This window comes from Callorhinchus milii, unplaced genomic scaffold (assembly GCF_018977255.1).
Source record: "Callorhinchus milii isolate IMCB2004 unplaced genomic scaffold, IMCB_Cmil_1.0 Scaffold33, whole genome shotgun sequence".
Lineage (NCBI taxonomy): Eukaryota > Metazoa > Chordata > Chondrichthyes > Chimaeriformes > Callorhinchidae > Callorhinchus > Callorhinchus milii.
This window is the reverse complement of record NW_024704774.1, coordinates 960,828-982,977: the sequence shown is the minus strand read 5'-3', so window position 1 is coordinate 982,977 and position 22,150 is coordinate 960,828. Positions and strand designations below refer to the sequence as shown.

At 38.0% G+C, this 22,150-nt stretch overlaps 1 protein-coding gene across 1 annotated transcript in view; it reads left to right on the top strand.

Annotated features, from left to right (window-relative positions):
- The window catches only part of LOC121851363 (protein lin-28 homolog B-like), a 102,402-nt gene that overhangs the window by 61,457 nt on the left and 18,795 nt on the right, over positions 1-22,150 (top strand). Inside the window, exon 3 of the mRNA XM_042345199.1 lies at positions 11,923-12,107. Within this exon, the coding sequence (XP_042201133.1) occupies positions 11,923-12,107 (185 nt within the window). The remainder of the gene's footprint in view (positions 1-11,922; positions 12,108-22,150) is intronic.

The following is a 22,150-nucleotide window of genomic DNA, read 5'->3' as shown; positions in this document are numbered from 1 at the left end:
GATGATATCAGCACATACAAATGAAAAGTAAATTAACCTAAATAGACTGAAAAAGATAATAGTCATCACTTTAAAGACTGTCCTTGAGGAGGGATTTCATAATTAAGACATATTGTGAAACTAGAAATAGTTTATGTAGTATATTTATTTGTGAAAAAAATTCCCCAATTATCTTGTCTTTTATTTACTCAGTCAATAATAGCTGTCTGGACTCTTGCACAAAGAAATGGGAAGTCAGATGATGCTTGGCCAATCTCTGAGGAAATTTGCAACCAACACGAGTTTGTGGCTTCAGAAAAAGAATGAGAAGATAGATTCTGTATATTTAGGAATGAAGTGCTTGCTAGAGCTGCTCATGAATTGTTATGCCTTTGTTTTTTTGGGGGGGCTCATGATGCATGTTTTTGTAAATTTTTTTATTTTAGTCCTGAGCCAATAGCTAACTATGTTTCTTAAATCTGACTAAGCAAATAGTGTTGCAATCTACAACATTGCATTCAAGGATTTTGTTGTTCTCAACCATCTGGCACCAAATTGGGCAAAACTTCAGCTGAAATAGTAACTGATCCTTACGATGATTCCTCTTTTCTCAACCTCAAAAGATCTATCTCATGAAGAGCAATTGACAGTGATCACTTTAGCTAATTTCATCGACTCTTTGTGCTTTTGATACCTCCTATGTTTTACTAATGAGGAGTACCAAAGTTGTTAAGCTTTTTTTAAGCTCATGGATGGAAGGTTTGTTTGCTGATGTATTTTCACAAATCAAGGTGCAATATGAGTATTTCAAAACAAAAAACATTCAAGCATAATATCCGCTCTTCCCAAACAGGACTATTTCAGTCTTACTCTTCACTAGTTTAGACCAGTTGTTTTGGACGACAAAATTCTTTCCTCTCTCTTCTCCCCTCATCTGTAAGGATTCCATTATTTTCCTGAAATCTTTCATGTTTTTCATTATTTCAAATGTAATATAAAATAATAATAATGATCCATCATTTCAATGCTGTTCCCTTGTTCAGTCTTTCAATCCTTAAGAGTCAGACTGGAAGCTTATTATGGTTTTAAAGTTCTTGCATTTGATATAGTGCCTAATCACATTGTTGATGTCTCAAAGTGCTTCACAGAATTTTACTGTGAAGTGTAGTGACTATCTGTATGAGTATATGGCAGCTAACTTGCACACTGCAGTCTCCCACAAACAGCCATGAAGTGACCAATTTTATTTGAAGGACTGTTGGCCAGGATACCAAGAGAAACTCTCTTGTCTTTTTGATCATTTCAGCCCCGAGGCTCTGGAACTCTATCCCCAGTGCCTTCGCCTTGCCTCCTCCCTTTCCTCCTTCAAGGCCGGTCTCAAGACCTTTCTCTTTGACCATGCCTTCAGCTCCCCTCTCGACTCTCTACCCCCTCCTCGCTCCCTCCCTTCCCTCACCCTGACCATTTCCCCCTTGCTCGGGTCCTGACCCAACTGTACAGCGCCTTGGGACGTCCTCCCGACGTGAAAGGCGCTCTATAAATGGAATCTTGTTGTTGTTGATCAGTGCCATAGGATCTTTAATGTATATCTGAACAGGCAGGCGGGACTTTGGTTTAACATCTCACTTGAAGGAAGGCAGCTTAGTGGTTAGCACACTTGCCTCGCAAGTGAGAGGAGCTGGTTTCGATTCCCAGACAGGGCGAAATGTTGGGCAAATTTCCTTACTCCACACCTCTCTGTTTACCTAGCAGTAAGTAGAAACCCGTTTGTTAGTTGATTGGTGGATCGCTTTTCCTGGGGTAATAATTCCTTAAAAAAAAATTGGCCACTGTTTGTGGGACACTGCTGTGGCAATTGGCTGCTGTGTTTTGCCCACAAAAATATCCAGTCATTTGACTTTACAGTATATTCTGTGAAGCACTTTGAGACGTCTCGAAGACGTAATAAGGTACTATATCAAATGCAAGGATTATTATTATTAATGCAGGACACCCTGAACACTACTTTCAGTGTCCCAGAGTTTGGGTTAGATTACTGGCTTCATGTCTAATAGGTTTGCAGTGATTCTGCAACATACTTTCCTGTCTCTTTTGATCCTGAACCCATTCTCTTTCTGCACACTGTCCTTGCACAGCTGTACATGATAATTTGCTAATGGATTTGAGTGGATTTATCTCATTAATGTCCCTCATTTGTGTCATATCAATGACTGAGCAAAGTTTTCAGACAAAAGGTAATTGTGTTTTTTGTTTTACAGGATGAAATGGCAAATTAACAAACACAATTGACTGATAAATTAGGACAGTAAATACATTAGAAAACTTTCTTAAAGGGTTAGTTCAATATTGAGTGAATAATTCCTATTTGACCTGTTCAATTCAATATGAGCTTCATCAATGACACTATCTGTCTTTAACTACCTTCCTTACTTCCCTCAGGGTTTGATGAAATATGAAATTTTGGTCTCCACCCACAGCTAAGTATAAGAATGCTGCTTATGAACTAATTTGATGGTGAAAACTTTTAGCTTACTCAACGTTGATTGCCTTGCAGCCTCTTTAAACCATCTTACAAATCTCTCAATTATAGCCTCTTCTGGTCGTGGAGGTTTCCTGCCTATTAGTCGCATGAGATAAGAATCCATTTCAACAACAATTTCTTTAAATACATAAAGCATATATTTACAAAGATTTCCCATCCTCCCTGCCCCACCATCGATTGTAGGGCTTTCTGCCCCCATTCTCTGGAACTCTTATTTGGATTCTCTCCAATTCACTCTTTCCATCACCTCTTTAAGAGTTCATCTCAAAAGCTATTTGTTTGATAGTGCCTTCCGTCATTGCAAGGTGCTTAAACTGGCAGAGCTGCTCAGTGCACCTTGCGATGTTCTCCCGCTGTGAAAGTCTCTATATATAGTGAATGTAAATTTGTATTGTTTCTATAAACCAATTACCAACCTGCCTATTTTATGATGTGATGGGTTTGCCCATCAAGAAGAGGTTAAGGTCAGATTTGTATTTTTCTAAATAGATTATTACTTAACAATTATATACAATTCTGATTGACTTCATTCTATGGCAAAAAAGGGGGCCTTAGATCACAAAAGGTATTCTTTCATCCCACCTTCTTAAATTTACAGCAGGCCGTTTGACCCTTCTGCCATTAGCCGTTCCTAAGCCTGTAATCAGCAATACTTTGTAGTGGACTCAGTTCAAGTGGATCTCAGTCCTGTAAGGTTTCTGTTAACTTGGTATCTACCATCTACTGTATACACCTGTACCATTTTGATGTTTTTAATCCATAAGTGTTCTTCAGAATTCCTACTCTGAAAAGTTGCACTTGATCTCTCTCCATTTCAGAGAGAACTGAAAACAGTATTTCAAATGTATGAACAATCAATCTCCTAAATTAAACGCAAGGATTATTGTTGTGTTTTCTTAAAGTTTAATTTCTGTCTAGCTGTAGCACTGAAATCTAATACTTTCTACAAAAAGAAGACAATGTTAATCATAAATAAGTCATTGGTGCTCAGCTCTTTGCCCTTTTATTTTGTTGAATGAAGACTGGGATTAGTTCTCTTGTTAATGAATCCTATGAAGAACCTTTAGCCAAAGGATCCTCCAACACTGGGCCCCGCTGCCCCCCACTGGCTCCTCCACTGTGCAACAGAAACTCTTTGTAATTCATAACTGAATTTATCCTCATGAGTTGGGGTCAGTTGCCAGCAGGATAAGTTGGGCATCGGAAGACCATCCTGTACATCCAATGTAACTTAAATTCATGTTGCCTTTGTACAGTCCTGCTTGATGCATTTCTTTGGGATGATGTACTTTACAATAACTTCAATCAAACCGTACAAGGTTTGTTTATTGTTTTAAAGTTTTTATGAATTCCTACATTGCCTATTTAAAGTTTGCATTATAACTAAAATTTAAAGAAATTTAAGTAATACAGTTACACATTTTAAAACGTACAATTTTTATATGATTCTATGTGGGTTATGTTTCTGGAAAGGAAACACAAAAATATTGCTTATGCAGCCCGGATGTATTCCTCAAATCCGACAACAGGCCCTCAGCAGCCAAACGATTGGACCAAGCTGCTCTAAAATAGATATTTATATTAAATTGGCGGTGTTTGAGATAATTGAGGCACTTTTAACACCATATCATTTGTCTGTCTCAGTACTTCAGTGTGCATTAACGGTGAGATGACCATAATTCAATCAGGCCAAGGTAGCCCTTTAATATCATCATTGTTTACATTGGTGCAAAAGCAAATTTTATTATTATACTTACAACAAAGCATATCTATGCAGACCAACAAAAAATACAAATTCAAACATCTGCACATCACAGGTGATTACTGGTTGAATCTTTAGAACAACTGGCTTTTTGAGGTGCTGCCTGGAATTGCATTGTCACATCTTTCACAACAAGGAGTTGTGCCCCTCCTTATCCATTAGAAATTTGACTCTTTGAGACATTAAAGCGTTGATGAGAAATGTTAGTCACTTTCTCATACTTGCAAACCATGCCTTAAAGAAAAGCTCCTTGTCTGTAAAAAAAATTGTATTAATAAAATAAGCTGAGTAAGTAGTTTTCCATACACAAAACTACCCCCACCCCATACATATTTTAAAAATGAATGTTTTTTAGTTAACTGATACAATGCATTAACTTTATTGGAGAAATCATTCATAGCCTTTTGTTACCACATACCAGGAGACAGCTTGTTCCAATAATCAATGTTCCCATTCAGATATCCAATAAGCCAAGATCCCAATAACTCATGTGGTTTAAAACAAACTTTATAACTATGGTAATGGTAACCACAATGGCTTTAATTTGCAATATATGATATTTTTAACAGGTTTTTCAATAAAAAGTTTCAAATGTATTGCAAGGGCTGACAAATGGGGGATGGGAGTAATATATTTTGTGTAGGCAATAATATTGAGCTCAGAGATTTTCTGCAGTGTAGTTTGCATACTATTTATTTACAGATTTATATTGATTGCTGACTATGGCTACAAAGATAATAGAAAACAATTCTATTATCTAATAGAAAACTTTCATAATATTTTTCTCGAGCTGCCTTGCTTGTACTGTTAATGACACAAACGTATGGCATTCCATTTGATTCAAAACTCGAAGCTATTTGGAAATCTATAGCTACTGAAATCAAATTCTAATAATATATGAAATTGCTTAATTGAATTTGCCTTCTACTTATTTATTTATGCATGCAGAGCTCAATCCAGCGATAGTCATGTAGATTGAATTTTTGTCAAGCCATCTGTTTGAAAATGGTCTTGTGGGTGAACATTTTTCATTAGCAGTCAAGTGCCACATGGCCTGTGGAGGTTTAAGGGTGGGGGAAGGGTTTACATCTTGAGGATACCTCTAAGGAATTGGTCACAGCTTCCCAGTAAATCCTGCAGTGCCTCAGGCTTGGAGACTATTATGAGCCTTTTTTTAAATCCAAACCTTGTATCACTGCGAATCATCTTTTCATAGCTATAACACTGTGTTGAACTCTTTTCCTTGATCCTCGTTCAGGAGAGACACAATTAGAGCTCTTGTTAAAATGCCATCAATTAAGTGTAATGTAGAGGCAAATGGAGGAATCAAATCGAAAAATCTGTTAAAATAATCCAGGTGTATAATTTAATTCTAATTGGATACTGTGATAGCTGTTCTTAGTGGTTTTGAATTAATTCAATTGATCTGTTTTGGCTTTACTAATCCTTGGGCATGGGCTGTAATTCAAAACCACTCCGAATTCACATGCTGCATTCCTAATTTAGTCCGATCTTCAGAAAGAGGTCACTATTTCACTAACTCTGACCCTTCAAACCCCATCCCCCCCACCCCCCTTCCCCCAGCTGTACCTATATACCAGGTATGTCTAATACTTTGGAATTTAATCATAAAATAAAGTACAATTTTGCTTTACATGTCTGATACCATTTAAGTTAGAATACTTGCTACTACAGCTAGTTTGAAACCAATTTAGGGAGGTTAACTTAGGTCCCCACTTAGCCTTTATCCTTTAGTTGTCTGTCTCAAGTAAGCTGAATGTTGGCAGATCAATATTTGGCTTGTGGTTCTTGCCTTCTATCAAATGGCCATGTGTTGCATCTGTGACAAGCTGGGTAATGTAAAATGTGCCCAGAACATTAGTTGGGTCAGGAACAGAATGTTATGTAAAGATTACGGGAATGTATTCCATTCAAGTCCTCCTGGCATAAGCTGAATGTCATCACTTAATGTAAATAAAAGTATGGCTAATAGTGCTTCAGAATTTTTTATAGAAAAGTTAAATGTAATAATCAAGTACGTAATAATGTAATACTTTTTCACATAAACCACTTAAAGTGCCTTCAGTTGTAGTTACTTGATTTACTGCCAATAAGAGGTCTTTAGAAAACCGTAAAGGTTATTTGCTGAAAATCTTATTTGTATATTTTGGTTTATTTTAACTGTACCAAGAAATAGTAGTACAAATCATTTTCAGTCAAGTGGAATAGTGACTTTCATTTGGTATAGTACCTATAACATCAACATTTCTTAAAGCAATTCACAAATGATTGCTGTTAAGTGTAGTGACTGTATGTGTATTCAAACACAGCAAGGTCCCACGAGCAGCAATTTAATGAATGATCAATTTATCTGGAGGATTCTTGGCTGGGACTCCCTTCTCTAGAGGATTGGCTCTGTGCCATGTTGTGTAGGATACAATTTCATCACATGAGCATAGAATTGTCCACCTTTACAATATCAATACCAAGACACAATCAAATTTAAGCAAGTTTGATGTCAAGCTCCAGTTGTTCCTTAACCTGACATGCATGCAGACAGATGTTTGTTTGCAAGTTACATAACAAGTATTTTTTGGGACATTATTTATTATTACTACTACTAAGGATGTATTGGTCATTATAATATCTTCTGTTTTTAAAATAGGAGTAAAGTTTACAGCTTGGTATATGCTTGAAAGACTCCTCCTCAAAGCTTAACTACCTGTAAAGCTTATCATTAACATCTAAGTGAAATGGGGAGAAATTGTGCCATTCTATAAGAAATTGTTTGATCTGGATTATTATTTGGCAGTAGCTGGGACAGGTGTTTTTTTGCCTTGGGTCTTGGTGATCTGAATCCATAAGAAAATGACGGACATGTTAAGAAAGATCCGGGGATGGGCGGTACTTTAATTTGATGATAGGATTCGTTTTTGGATAGGATAGGTCCACCCAATAGGGGAGGATACACTGAACACAGTGCATTTTAAAGACAACAGAGGAGCGATTACGGTGAATGTAGCAGAGACTAAACTATTTAAAAAATAACAGACCAATAAAATTGTCCCATCAAGCACATTCCATACAGAATTTGTACAAGATCATCTTATCATTCTCTACCCTCTTCCCCCCATTTCTATCTTGCATATCTTAACCCACGTTGTAACCAACCACAGGAATATCAGATTGCTCTCACCTCGAACCTTGAACCCTTTCTCAAGAGATATTTGTCCAGTTCCTTTTAAATGTATGAACTGACCACAAATTAACTACTTGTAATTCATTAAGAAACTTGTTACACATATTTTCCACCCTTTCTTGGGTGTGGGTGGGGTGAGGGGAAGGAGGAAATTATTAACATGCCAGACAGTGCTCTCAGTGACGAGCTATGAGGGTTTAACTGGTTAAGCTCCACCAGCACCCCAGCACACACTGGGGTCCCCAAGCCTTGGCTCTCACCAACCTAACTCTCTGGAATTAGATAAGCAGGATGCGTTCCTCTCGGGGAAGAGTGCACATTCCAGATGCAGGGAAATTTCCATGTGTTGGTTGCATACATACCTACGAAGTTCAAAACCACTTACAAATATTAGTGCAATATTTACACTCCAGCCTGAAGCTACTGGGTTACGTTACAAACTCTCTGAGCTGTCAAAATGTGAATTATATTATTCAATTCCACATACATATTAGCTTTCAAAAGGGAACTAGATAAATATCTCAAAAGGAGTAAACTACAGGGGTATGGGGGAAGGACAGGAAAATGGGACTGAAAGCATTGTTCTTAAAAGAGCCTGAATGGCGGCCTTCTGTGCTGAAAAATGTCTGGTCTATATTGGTGAAAGCAATTTGGAAGGAACACTCTGGATTACAGAACAGTCATTTGCACCATCGAGCCATGTAATGAGAATATTCTGCTTTGTGAGCCTCTCTTCACATCTTTGCGTTCAAAGACCTCAATTATCCTCATTTCTATCTTTTTCAACTTTATTATCCACTTGAAGCTGAGGAGTCCAAAAGTCCAGTCAGTGGGTGAAATTTAATAATACCAATAATAATCCTTGCATTTGATGTAGCGCCTTATTAAGTCTTCAAGACGTCTCAGAACGCTTCACAGAATATACTGTAAAGTGAATTGACTGTATATTTTGTGGGTGAAATGTGACAGCCAATTGTGCACAGCAATGTATCACAAACAATCGTGGATTGAGTGACCAATTTATTTTGAAGGAGTTGTTAGCAATTTGCCAACAGCATCTCAGACTTGCAACAAGCCACTTTTGAAGCTACCACTGACTCACTCTGGACTTGGGTTATTTGAATGTTACTGATCACCTCTCTTGCCATAAAAAAGACTTCACCCTTTTGTTCCAATGACAGTTCTAGACTGATCTACAAGTAGTTGGAACAACTGCATTTAATTTATACTGCAATCAAATGTCCTAAAATGCAACCCTATTATTTGATTTTGTTTGATTGGTAAACCAACATTGATTAATCAATAACATCCAAATTCTTTACTTTCTCTTTTGGTCACAGGACATCCCTCATTGTGTACATTTCTTTATTATTTCTTGTTCCAGTATGCTTTTCCTTCCTTTTATCTACATTAAAATTTATGTGCCATTCCATGCTCTATGCTATTTACTCTCATGTTGTTTGCCTGCCCTCTTAGCTTGCTATTATTCATATATTTTTTGATGGAGACTTTTGCAGAACTCTCCATTACTTACTGCTTCCAAATATCTCCTTCTGATGCCTGCCTGTTGCTAAGATAGTTTTATGCAACTTAATTTACTATTTATCCCATGAGCTTTAACCTTCTTTAAAAATCTAATGTGTGGAACTACGGGATAGGTCTCAGTTACAAGTTTCAGTACTCTGAGACACTATACTGAATGAAAGGTGCTATGTAAATGCAAATTGTTGTTTTGTTTGTTGGTTGCTTAGTTACTCCCTTAAGATCCCTGTACATTTGTTAAGTCATGATGTTTCGCCCACAAAATATACAGTCAATTCTCCTTACAGTGTATTCTGTGAAGCACTTTAAGATGTCTCAAAGACGTATAAGGTGCTATATCAAATGCAAGGATTATTATTATCTATTCCTCAACAATCAATGCTGTCTGCTCCAAAATAGTCTGTGCTATTTGGATGGAAACTGAGAACATCCTGTAAAATACGCTCAGAATTTTCACTACGACCGATGTCCAGATAGATCTGGCGTCCTTGCCCTGCAGCATCTTGTCATCAAGAATTTCACCCAATTTGTAAGCAAGGAAAGACTTGCCTGTATCCAACAATTAGCATAATAAGCCCCAGCAGCTGAAAGCATTCTTGTTAAGGCCACAGTACCAGAAATAGCATTTCTTGTTTATTGACTTAATTATCATTGGCTGTGTCAGCCATTAATAATGATGCTGGTGGTTAATATGGACCCTTTGGAAGATAGAACTATGTAGTTTGATTCCATGTTTCATACGTCAGTGTACTTTTATGTTTTCCAATGTGATCCCTTCGTCTCATGAAGGCTCTAACTAATGCTGGACCCTCAGTCCCACAGGCGTCAGCAGCCCAACATTATCTACCCCAAATAGCCATTATTCCTCCAGCAACTCACCCAAATGGTCATTATTGTTGTGTGGAACGAGACAGCGAATGTAGCCAGGCAATTTGATTGGAGATCATCACAGCTGAGCCCAACTTTGTCCTCAATGATGTCTGCACACAATCACTTTTTAGCAGATGTCACTGGACGCAGATAAGGCTGAAGAACCTGAGCTGAATTCTTTCCTTTCTCTAGCGCAGAGATGCGGAGTCCAATTGTGGTGCCCTTTCAGCTTCCCTGAGTTCGATAGCAGGGAGCAGGGCTTGATCTTGGGGCTTTCATGACACGGTACATTTACCTACTTGGGTATTGGGGACAGTCCCTGTTTGCATACATTTCCAATTCTAATGAGCCCATATTCATCTCCTTGATCACAGATATTCTTTATCAGAATAAGTGTTTTGATTTCTTGGGTGCTTTGCTCTTAACCCTGTTGAAACTTTCAATTTGTCACACGTTAGGTGAGACTGTGATGCAGGTTTCAGTTATATACAATGTTTTGTTGGGGTGCAGATTACCTTTTTTGCATCCTGATCTACAGCTAATTGAGGTTTTAAAATTGAATTCCATGAATAGATTTTTCTACTGTTGTGGGATACAGTTGTGTGTGAGATACACTATTTGTAGGAACAGCTATTGTGATGTAAGCCATCCGCAGTGGCAAATTTAGAGGGAGTCTGGTGTTTCCTTACTCCACAGATTCCCTCGCATTAAATAAATTGTGAATGTTCCACACAATTGAAAGTTGTGGGGGCTTTTAAGTTCAAATTCGAAAGTTGGTATAACTGCACAAAAAAATTAAAACAAATCTACTGTTGATTTTAACTTGATTTTTAAAATGTTATTTATGAGAATAATAAACATATCCATCATTGTACCTTGCATAAAACTTCCTAAAGAAACAAAGTGCTTTCACTTTTATAGTGCATTATCAGGTCAAAATGTCTCCAAGCACTTCACAGATCATTGCTGGCAAGTGTAATGATTGTTTTTGTAGGCAAACGCAGCAGTCATTCATGCCAGCAAGATCCCCAAACAGCCAAGAGGCTTCTAATTATAAACCAACCAGAATAAGGAAACAGCATCATGCTCTATAAAATCTCTGATGATTGAAGATAGTTTTCTGTATAATTTAGTCGAACAATGCCGTTCTGCTTAGGATTTCACTTTTCATGACCTAATTCATACTAATCGGTGCTTAACTGCATGGAGTTGCAGCAGGACAGACTTTCTGCAAAACGCAACCTAAAACCGTAGCTTTAATAAACGTTTATTGCTTGTTTGAGTTAGCCTTAAAGCAAGGAGTGCAATGACAATAAATGACTACCAATAACTGCACTTAATCATAACACTGGAGCTTTTTCAATCCTTGCAACTTATGCAATTCAGGTGTTTATTATTAAATGGTGAATAAGTTGACCAAAATGCAATTGTGAAATTTTAAGATTGGGAGCTTCTAAAATAAGAAGCAATAATACTAATACTAAAGTGCAAAGTAGTCTGTGTGCAACACCTGAGGGCTATTCTACATGCATATTTTACAAGTGTATTTCGCAATGTGGCCACATAAGCAAAATTTGGCCTGCCGGTATAATAAATGTATTAAAGGCATTCAACTTGAAAATTGGCAGGTCTAATTTGAAAAATAACATTATTATAATCAAAGTAGATGTGCAATGTTACCAAATGTTATTAAAATTGCAATGTGCAACAGATGTATAAAGATCACTCCAAAATCCTTCATTCTGGCAAAAACAGAGGATCTAAAGAGTGGTAACTTTTTAGGATAGGAATTGTTAAGCAGTAGAATGAGTACAATGAGTTATTGTACTGACCTAATTTTGTTTGCCAGCCAACTATTTAATCCTTTAATACACATGGTAAAAATGGAGATTAGTAAAATAAACAAATAACAAATATTTAGTCTTAGTACTAACAACACTGATTTTTAAAAAAAAACTTATTTAAAGCACATTTATTTCAGTCATGATTTAACTGCAGTGAGTTCCCTTTCTGCTTTTGCATCTACAGAGCAAACTTTACATGGAAGGATTCAGGAGTTTGAAAGAAGGAGAGCCCGTGGAATTCACTTTTAAGAAATCTTCCAAAGGCCTGGAGTCAATACGGGTGACAGGCCCAGGAGGTGCCCCTTGTTTAGGCAGTGAGAGGCGGCCTAAAGGGAAGACGGTGCAAAAACGGAAGCCAAAGGGAGATCGGTAAGTGGCACTATTTATAACTTTTACTTTGTAAAATGTTGGGCAACTTTTCTTACTCCAAAACCTCTGTTTACCTAGAATGTATGTAGAAACCCGATTGTTAGTCGACTGGCAGATCACTTTTCTGGGCGTAATAATTTCTTTAAAAAAATAATAAATTGGTCATTCAATCCATAACTGTTTCTGGAACACTGATGTGTGTGGCTGCTGCAGTTCGCCCACAAAATATACAGTCAATTCACTTTACAGTATATTCTGTGAAAGTGTTTTGAGATGTCTCAAAGACGTAATAAGGCGCTATATCAAATGCAAGGATTATTATTATTATTATCATTTGTGTACATGCTGATTCCCAGACTGAACAAAGAATACATTTAATCAATGTTCCCCATTTGTTTACCCTCCAAATTCTGATTGGATATTTCCATACTCTCTTAAGAAAAAGTAACTCCAGGGATACTTCAATGATTCATCTTTTTCCTGTAGTGTATTTTATTCCCATCCTGGTTATATAGACAGCCTCATTTTGAACATACTTTTGAAACATGATATAGTTTTACTTTTGACTCCTTCTCAGCTAAACTTAATGTATCACTCTAAATGACGTCTCGAGGTATGCCTCAGTCATTCACTTCCAGGTGATTTGATAAAATTTGTCTTTTTACATAAATATATAATATATACATCGTAAATCTTCAATTGCAACTTGTATCAAAACTGCTGATATTGTACCTTTTTCTCAGTTACCATTTGATTGGTTACCAATTCATCCGATGTGAAAGATGTATCTCCAACTGCAAGTTGTTAGTTCAGCAGTAGTATGTGATACAAGAACAAATGTGAAATTCTCACCATTTAGATTGATTTTTTTTCTGATTCTCAACATTGTTGACTTGGCATTTTGCAACAACAACAGTTTTCACTTGTATAGCTCCTTTCAGGTGTACTACATAGGGTGGGAGATTGAGCTGGAAGGGGTGGAGGAATGGAGGGAGGGTAGCAAAGGTCTAAGGCAGATATTGGTCTTTAGGTGAGTTTTGAAAGCAGAGAGAGGAGGGATGAAGTGGAACTTGTTTGAAGCGAGTTCCATAGAGGGAAGCAAAGTGCCCAAAAGCATTGGTTGGGTGGGACATGAAGCAGGCAAGACTTGTCAGAGTGGAAGGTGTGGCTGGGTGGAGGATTGTAAGAGGTTGCAGAGGTACAGTGGGGCAAGGACATGGAGGCATTTGAAGGTTGGGATGGGAACTTTAAAGTTGACTCATAGGGGATGAGAAACCAGGGGCATAAGGATCAGTGGAACGAGGAAGGGCATTGGGGTGATGAGGTTGTAGACCCTAGTGGGGGAAAGGATGTGGACTGCAGAGTTCCATATGATCTGCAGCTTTTGTTGAATGGAGCTGCGGAGGCCGATGTGCAGGAGGGTTTCAGCGCGTTGGGTTTGAAGTAGTGATCGAGGTGGGCGATGTTGCAGCATTGAAGTACACATATTCAGTGTTCAGTTTGATACAAGCATAGGAAATGAAGACCTGACTTGTCGATGCATGTGCACCTACTGGCTGTATTCAAGTACGCATGCACAAAAGATTATTGATTAAATCAGATTTTATATGATTTACGCAAGTTTACTTATAAGTCATATTAAATGTTATGGACCTGATTGATATAACTTATTTGAGTTTTACTATAGTTAGTGAAGAGCTATAACTAAACCAAAAATTAAGCTCTATTAGTTTAGTGTTTGCTGTCCTGCTATCTGGAAGTTGAAATCGAAAGCCCAAAATTGAATGCTGTAATGCTGGCTTTCCAATTGAACGACTTTGGAAGGTCTACCTTTGGCACACCAGGGCAGGTTTGATGTGATAAATATTGAATGTAATGTTAAATGGAATTAAATATCTATTCTTAATAGGTTGCCAGTCTGGGAGGCTGAACATGAATCTGTAAAGGAACCTAATTGTATAGAAAGAACATAAGAACATAAGAATTAGGAGCAGGAGTAGGCCATTCGGCCCCATGAGCCTGCCCCGCCGTTCGATAAGATCATGGCTGATCTTCAGACCTTACTCTAATTACCTGCCCTATCCCCATATCCCCTAATCCCTCCGTTTTTTAAAAATCTATCAGTCTCAGCCTTGAAGATGTTCAAGGACTGAGCATCTACAGCCTTCTGGGGTAGTGAATTCCATAAATTCACTATCCTCTGAGTGAAGAGATGTTTCCTCAACTCTGTTCTAAAAGGCTGACCCTTAATTTTAAGACTGTGACCCCTGGTTATAGATTCTCCTACCAGGGGAAACAGTCCCTCAGTGTCTACTTTATCCAGCCCTTTTAGTATCTTATATGTTTCAATAAGATCTCCACTAATTTTTCTGTACTCTAGAGAATATAGCCCTAGTTTATTCAGCCTATCCTCATAGGTCAGTCCCCTCATCCCAGGAACTAACCTAATGAATCTAAGCTGCACCCCCTCTAAGGCAAGTTTGTCCTTTTTTAAATAAGGAAGAAACCTGGCATAGTGGGAATTCTTGCCAATCAAAGGGGATAGAGGTTGAAAGACAACTAATGGAGTCCACTCAGAACCCAGCAGCATGGATACCTGTGCCAATAAACAAATATTTTAAGATCTAATATAATTGGGGAATGTGACAGATAATCAACTTAACAAAGTGCATAGCTTGGTCTCCCTGGACAGCTATCGGTATGCACCTTTGGGCAGGAGAGATACCCTGTTGATATTCTGAAAGTTCCCTTTCCAAATAGAAATAAGGAATTGGCCTTTGAATTTTGAATTGAAAATTCCCAGAGAGCAGGGTTAAGATAGTCACTAATCTTTAGAAGATAAGATTAGAAACCCTTAAAGAAAACAAAGGTAGCACAAACAAGCACATTTTTAGATTATTTTATTTAAGATGGGGCTGACTGGCCAAGGACAAAGCAGAAAGATCATGTGTAGTTGAGGCATTGATGATTGGGAATACTTATGGTGACACACATGCATTTGACTGGATATTTTTGCATTGGGGGGTTCTGGAAGGATGAGATCAAATGAACCGAAGGATTGGTTTCCTCCAAACTAATCTTGTGATCTTGTGATAAAGACTTGTATAAGGATCCAGAAAAGCATTGTTATCAGTTTATCATGATCAGTTAGAAAATGAGCTTTTGACAGAGTGGCTAAGTGTCTCCCTGAACTCTCTGATCTGAGCCATCTATCTGTTGGCTGAAAGAGGGATAACCCCCTTTTGAACTGGAGGAAAGATTAGACAGATTTTCTACTTAGTGGTCTGAGAGTGTGAAGTTTCACATCAACTAAGTCTGAGCCAGGCAAGGACATTGCCCTGAAGTGAGAATATACAATAGAAAAGGCACCACTAATGAATTCCTTTTTATTTTGAGCTGTTAGGTAACATAAAACCAAGAACATTCAATAGCCTAGAAATTACACCTGCAAGTTGGTCAATGAGATTGAAAACAAGTGCTTAGAAGTGGCAGCTTTACCTCATATAACTGTCACATTAGTTTATTCACTTGTATAAATGAAAGTATCGTGAAACTTGATATGTACAGCGTAATCGAGGTCAAAATCTATATTCGTTCTTTTGCATTGTAAGAAAAGTGCAGCATTGCTATGAAGAACCAATTATGAATATTTACTTTGTTTTTGCTTCTTTTCTTCACCTCTTTGTTTCATAGCTGCGTAATTGCATTGTCGATTGGTGAAATTGACAACTGATTCGTGTGGCACCTGTAATTCAAAACAACATGATAATGAATTCCTTTCTACATTGAGCTATTAGGTAACATGAAACCAAAACCATTCAACAGTGTAGAAATTACACTTCTAAGTTGATCAATGAGTTCAATCATTATGTAAAGCTATATTTAAAAACTCCAAACTTCGTGCAATATTCAAACTTAACATGAGTCTTACACAGTACCGTTTTCTGTTTCTGATAATTTAATCTTTTTGGATCAATATTATAAATTCAGCCAAGATTTCAATATCAGGATGTGTTAAGGAAAACGTATTAGGTTTTAGCAGTGATGGAGGCAAATTAAGAAGCAACACTAATGGGTTACAGATTTGCTGCAGACCTTTCAGCTAAAGTTGTATTTAAAAATAATAGTGCAAAATGGTGCCAGTGAACAATTGAAGAGGTAGCAAAAATAAAGCATTTCTGAAACGTATTTATTTCTTTGTTCTATGACCACCATGTGTTCTATTTAACTGTAAATCTCTTCATTTAGTTGATGTATACAGTTGACACAAAATCTCATGATACAAATGATCCTTGTCCTAACTTTTAGATGCTCCCATGGTCTTGCTCCACCCTCTGCAACCCCCTCAAACCCTACCAATCTGGTCACTCCCTTCGCTTAGCGTCTGCTTCACATATACTCTATGTCACCACCAGGCTTTTGGTTTATCAGCTCCCACACTGGAACTCCATCCTGGTGTCCCTTTGACCTGCTCCTTCAAGATCTGCCTCCAAACCTTTTTGACCATGCTTTTGGCCATCACCCCGCCCCCCACCCTGCTGCCACCCAAACTTTAGGTGAAAACTCTAAGACTGCTAATTAGTTGAACTCTATTTAGTTGAAATCTGGACAATTAACCTTGAATCCTATCACTAACTGAAATGAATTGGGATGTTAAAAATCTGAAGACTAGGTTTCTATAAGTATCTGCCCCCTGACTCTCGAACTCCATCCTTGAATCCCTTTGACTTGCTCCGTCAAGGTCCGCCTCCAAACCTTCCGTTTTGATTGGACTTTTGGCCATCATTTTTCCTCTCCTGAACCCATTGCTTTGACTGTGAGGTGAAAGGATTCAGCTTTTCAGAAGTGTTGCAATTTAAAAAAAATTAATATTGTCAGAAGTTTAGTGTTTTTATAAAGCTTTACACATTGAATTAAATCACATTGGGATTTAGAAATCTGCAAGGCCGTAATAATGATGGAACAGGCTCAATGGCCTCCTTATTCCTGTTTCCCAAGGATCAGGAATATAGGTCTTTTTTAAAATGAAACCTCTCACCTCAGTAGAGCTAAAGTTAGGCTAATCTCCCTGCATCATCTATTCTACAGCTCTCTAAAGACTAACATTTCAAACATAATATGTCCTCAAATATAGATGTCTCAATATGCACTGAATTGTTACCCAAGTGTCAAGCTCCAGTGAGAGGCTATCCCACAGAACTACAGTGGTACTTTGTACTGTGACCTCAGAGATCCAGTTCAAAGCACATTGACAATTAGTCTTCCTGTAGAAGACCAGTTTCCCCAGTTATCCAGATCATCTGGCGAAAGAGGAGGGAACAGCAGATTCCTTCTTGCACTGCTGGCGGACAGATCAGTGGGAGCAGCATTGATGACATGCATGGATATATCTGGGCTAGGTTGTCCCATCTCTTAACTGAGGATCTGCAGCTTTTTGAGTTTTCTCTTAACTGAGGATGTCGGCATGGAAGTGGTGACTTAACTAAAGGAGGAAGGGAGATAATAGGTTAAGGTTTACCAAACTATACATGACTGAATGTGCAACTGCATAAGCAATCCGAAATTAGTGCTTTAATGTAAAAAGGATATTGTTTACATTACGCTTTTCAGGAGATTATTTGAAGCATTTTAAGACATTTGGATGTAAAGGGCAGTATTCTACGAAGCGTTTTTGAGACGTCCCAATGTGAAAGGCTCAATATCAGTGGATAGGGGGAGAATCTGCCAGAGTTTTTCCTGATTGTTATTTAATGATCCCTGCTGGAAAGAGCACTTGTGTCCCGAGAAAGTGTGAGGGCTGATGAAAATGTACGGTAAATAATTTGCCAAGTTCACTGCCTTGACTCACTGATTTAAAGTACCTACAAAAAGTATTGGAAGGCTCTGGGACTCATGGAACCATTCCCAAGGATCTCCCTCATTTGGAGAGGAGGAAAGAAATATTGAGGCAATCTCAGAGAAAGTCCTCCTAATATTGTAAAAGGTGCTATATCAAATGTAAGGGTTATCACTTAAAAGATAAATTGATCCTAAACAGTCCAGACAGCAGCGTGATCTTCCATTGCTTTCTGTTAGGTGCTTGGCTGCAGTACTATATTGACATGGCTTGGGTACATATTATCATTAATGAATGCAGTTACCTTGTGGGCTACTTCATTGTAGGAATACAATGCCAGATGGATATTGCCTTTCCAGCAGTTGATATGGATATTTTGGTCAGGCTAGTCTTGTAGGAGAAGCTCACCTGAATGGAAGGTGAAATTAATAACATTAAGTTAACTTATTAAAGATAATCTTCAAGTTGAAAATGAGTCTACAGATGGGAGTGTGGTGCGATGAACTGATTCCCTGAAGTTTTGCTTCACCTTTTGGAACAAGCAGCTTCTTTTGGCAGGTAATATTTCCTGTAAATGCTCACCATAACCTTCATTGAGGGAATACCAGAAATTGACACTGGGTCATTTCGGTGATCATCACATCAAATATGTGGAAGTTGTATCTTCTCCCCCCCCCCCCCCCCCGCCTCCCACTCCACCCCAATGATGTTGTTCTCAAATGATACATCCCTGAATTGAGACATGGTGTTGGACTTCTGGCTTGCTATCGTGGCTTTGATGTTCGTTAGAAGGATATCATCTTTTTACTAAGGGGAAGAGGTCACTGTTGTGTCGTTAACTGACAGTCAAAAGCTGCAAACTGCGAGCTGGAAGTACAACACTGTGTGTCTAGCAACATGGACATTGCATTCAAAATATTGTTTAAGGGGACTTCTCACTCCAGAGTTTCAATGTGCTAAATATCTAAAGTACCCCTGAATAATTGACCCAAATAGAAAGAGTGTGGGGGGGGGAGCGTACACTGAATTTTAGCACAATGTCCCGATTCTTTAATTCAAACCGTTCCGCAGATATCTGTTTGACTTTGTTTGGCCTGTGTATTACCTTCCTCACCCTTCATCTGACTCATTAGGCAGAGCAGGAACTAGATTGGTGAGTCTGTTTTTACTGCGCTATATTATACCGATGTGAATTAAGAGGCCTTATGGCATCTATTAAAAATTATTCATAGCGGCAGTCTTTAATTCTGAGTAATAGTAAGTAAGAAAGCCAAAGTCTGGATTGGACCTACCAGCAATTTGTAATATGTGAGTTAAATCTCAGGAAGAAATAGAGGAGGCTTCTAAACAAAGGAGAACCACAGTGAATAGAATAAAGGGAAAATGAGAGGAGCTTATAAAAAAATAGAAGATTAAGGAAATAGCCAAGTGAGAGTACTGGAAAATATGAATCTAAAATAAATATCGGAAATAAAATGTAATTGTTCACCCTAAAAAAATTACAATGATCAAGGCAAAACTTAATGTTTTTAAAATCTGTTGTTAGATGATTTGATATTTTTGTGGTCCCTTTGGCATTCTGCTGCCTTTGTCATCTTTTGTGAAGCTAGGGAAAGGCATCTTTTTGGGGGGTGGGGTTGTGTGTGTGTGTGTGTGTGTGCGCACGCGCGTGCGTGCGTGCGTGCTAGATAACTGATGGTTCAGTATATTGAAGGTGGTGTGCTGACAATTCTGATGGTGATTAACATTTTCAGCAGGGGGCATGCTAGAGGAATAGTTAATGCAATTGGCAGTGATTTGAACAGAAGAAATGTACTCATAAATATGCAAAAATTAACCTTGCCAATTGACCTTTAGCCATTAGAGCATACAAAATAATGCATCTGACTAGAAAGCATTACAAAAGCAAGCCATCTGGTCGAAACAACATTTGACCATTTTTATTAAAAAAGAAAGATGAACTGTTCCATCAATCGTGTTTGTCAGTGTATTTTGCAGGCTTCTCATTGTAATTTTATTTGCTACTTTGTTTACTTTACCAAGGTACTTTGCACCAAGAGAGGTTGTTAAAGGAATTGGAGGTGTTTTGCTATAAAATGGGTAAAATAAAATCTGCAAAGATGCATTTTAAGATCCTGTTGAATTTACTATTTGTCATAAGCAGATCTGACTGAGTAATGTATTCATTGACATCTTTGAGTCCATTGGGTTGTTGAACAAACATTGTGTCCAGTGAAACCCCAAAATATGGGGTTGTGTTAATAACATACTTATCTGAATTTTGAAGGTTTGCCATTTGTGTACATTGAGGAATTACATTAAGGTTTATGTCACGGGGATTATATTTGGCAAATGCAGGAAGGACCTTTATGTTGGTCTTGTGCCGGAAACATTCCATGTTAAAATGATCTTTTTTTGCTGAGTTGTAACAATGGTTACACAGCATCAAGCAGTGCAATATCAAGTATTTGTTCAACAGTAATGTCTAATGTCACAGTTATGCTGCTCACTTATTCTATTCTTGAGTGGGGAGAAAAGCAGAGCTGCACAGATTTTTTGCTCGCAGGGATTATTGTATGGAAAAGAGCTGTGAGTTTAAACAGAAAATAATGGTATTGAATCTTTCATGTTTTGGATATATCAATAACTTGATCAAAAAAGCTATGTTTCAAAAAACATTTTATACCGTGCCTGAAAGAGCAACAACTGTGGATTTTTGGCAAAGGTTTAATCTCTAGTATATTAACAATATGTCTTGCCAAGAGGGATACAAGATTGGTTTTGATGATAAAGGCCCTTCGGTCCATCTGATCTCATCTTTCCAGAACACCCACCATACTGTCGCTTACCACCACACACCCCCACCCTCCTCCCCCATCAGAGCATCAAGCTGCTTTTTAAATGAGATGGTGGTATTCAGTTTGTCACAACTTTGAAGATGGGTAGTTCTAATGGCAAAATTGCATGGAAATTGCACCTCATGACTTGATATTAACATATCCCTTAAGGATGTTTTCAACACGCATGAAATTTAACAGTGATATCTCTAGTTGATCTTTGAATTTAAGGCTGTATATGTGGGAGAAGTAGTAAAGTTGTAAATGACAAAATAAATATTTGTAATATTTGCACTAATATGACTCGTGCAGAAAAACAAATGACCAATTAAAAGAAATGCTAAAATACAACAACCTCATTTTGAAAAGGACTACAATGTAAATCCATGTGTTTAAAAGTCTATTAATCTCTTAGCCTACAATGTGAATAAGACTAAATCCTTGGCACCATTCCAGGTAGAAGTGGTTTTGTGATATCTGAGTGTCTATAGATGTGTTCGGTTGAGATTGTGACATGGATTCAACAACACTGGGAGCAACCCCCTCCCACCAATGAAGTCCTTCACTCAGTGGCCTATTGTCATTGTTTTGATGGAGCAGGACAAAGCGCTGATTACCTTTTTGCTGGACAAAAGTTTTACTCTTAAATTTCCGCTCTCTGTTTTATCATCTGGTCTTCCTCTTGGAGACATCACATCAGTCTTCCAGCCTCTTTGGAATTTGTTCTGGCGTTTACAAGAGAACTGTGTTATCAGGCTCATTGATTGTTGCAAACACATCACTGCCCTTATCCTAAAATACACACTCGTTACTAGAAATTTACAATATATGCTCCAACCTCACTCAAAAATGCCTGATGTGGAAAGTGAAAAATATAAGCTGGAACAGTGATATTTTTAGGGTGGAAAATGCATCGTAGGAGAAAAGCAAAAAAAAAAGCCCTGTGTCTGGCCCATGTTATACCTGACCTGGGAGTACTAGATACTGACACTGGTGCCAAAAGTAGCAAAGTGTTGCATTCCCCAACACTGACATCCCCCATCACTTTGATGAGCACAAATAAATAACCTTTCACAGAAAGTAGTGGGTGAGTCTTCCTTAATGGTGTCTTTATCTGTGATTTATCTTCTTCCAGAAAGGTTATAATCCGTGTTGCTGTGGGACTCGAATTCCACTCGACTCATGAAGGTGGCTTCTTTATCACAGCATCAGGCATCTTTGTAGTGGCACTTGCCTGTTCAAAGCTAACCTTAGCTGAAGCCATTTACTGTAGCAATCTTTTGCTAATATGTTATTAGAACCCCACCCATTCTGTGGAACTCATTCCAGAGCCTCTCCGACTCTCTCTGTCACCTTGTTTAAAGTGTGTC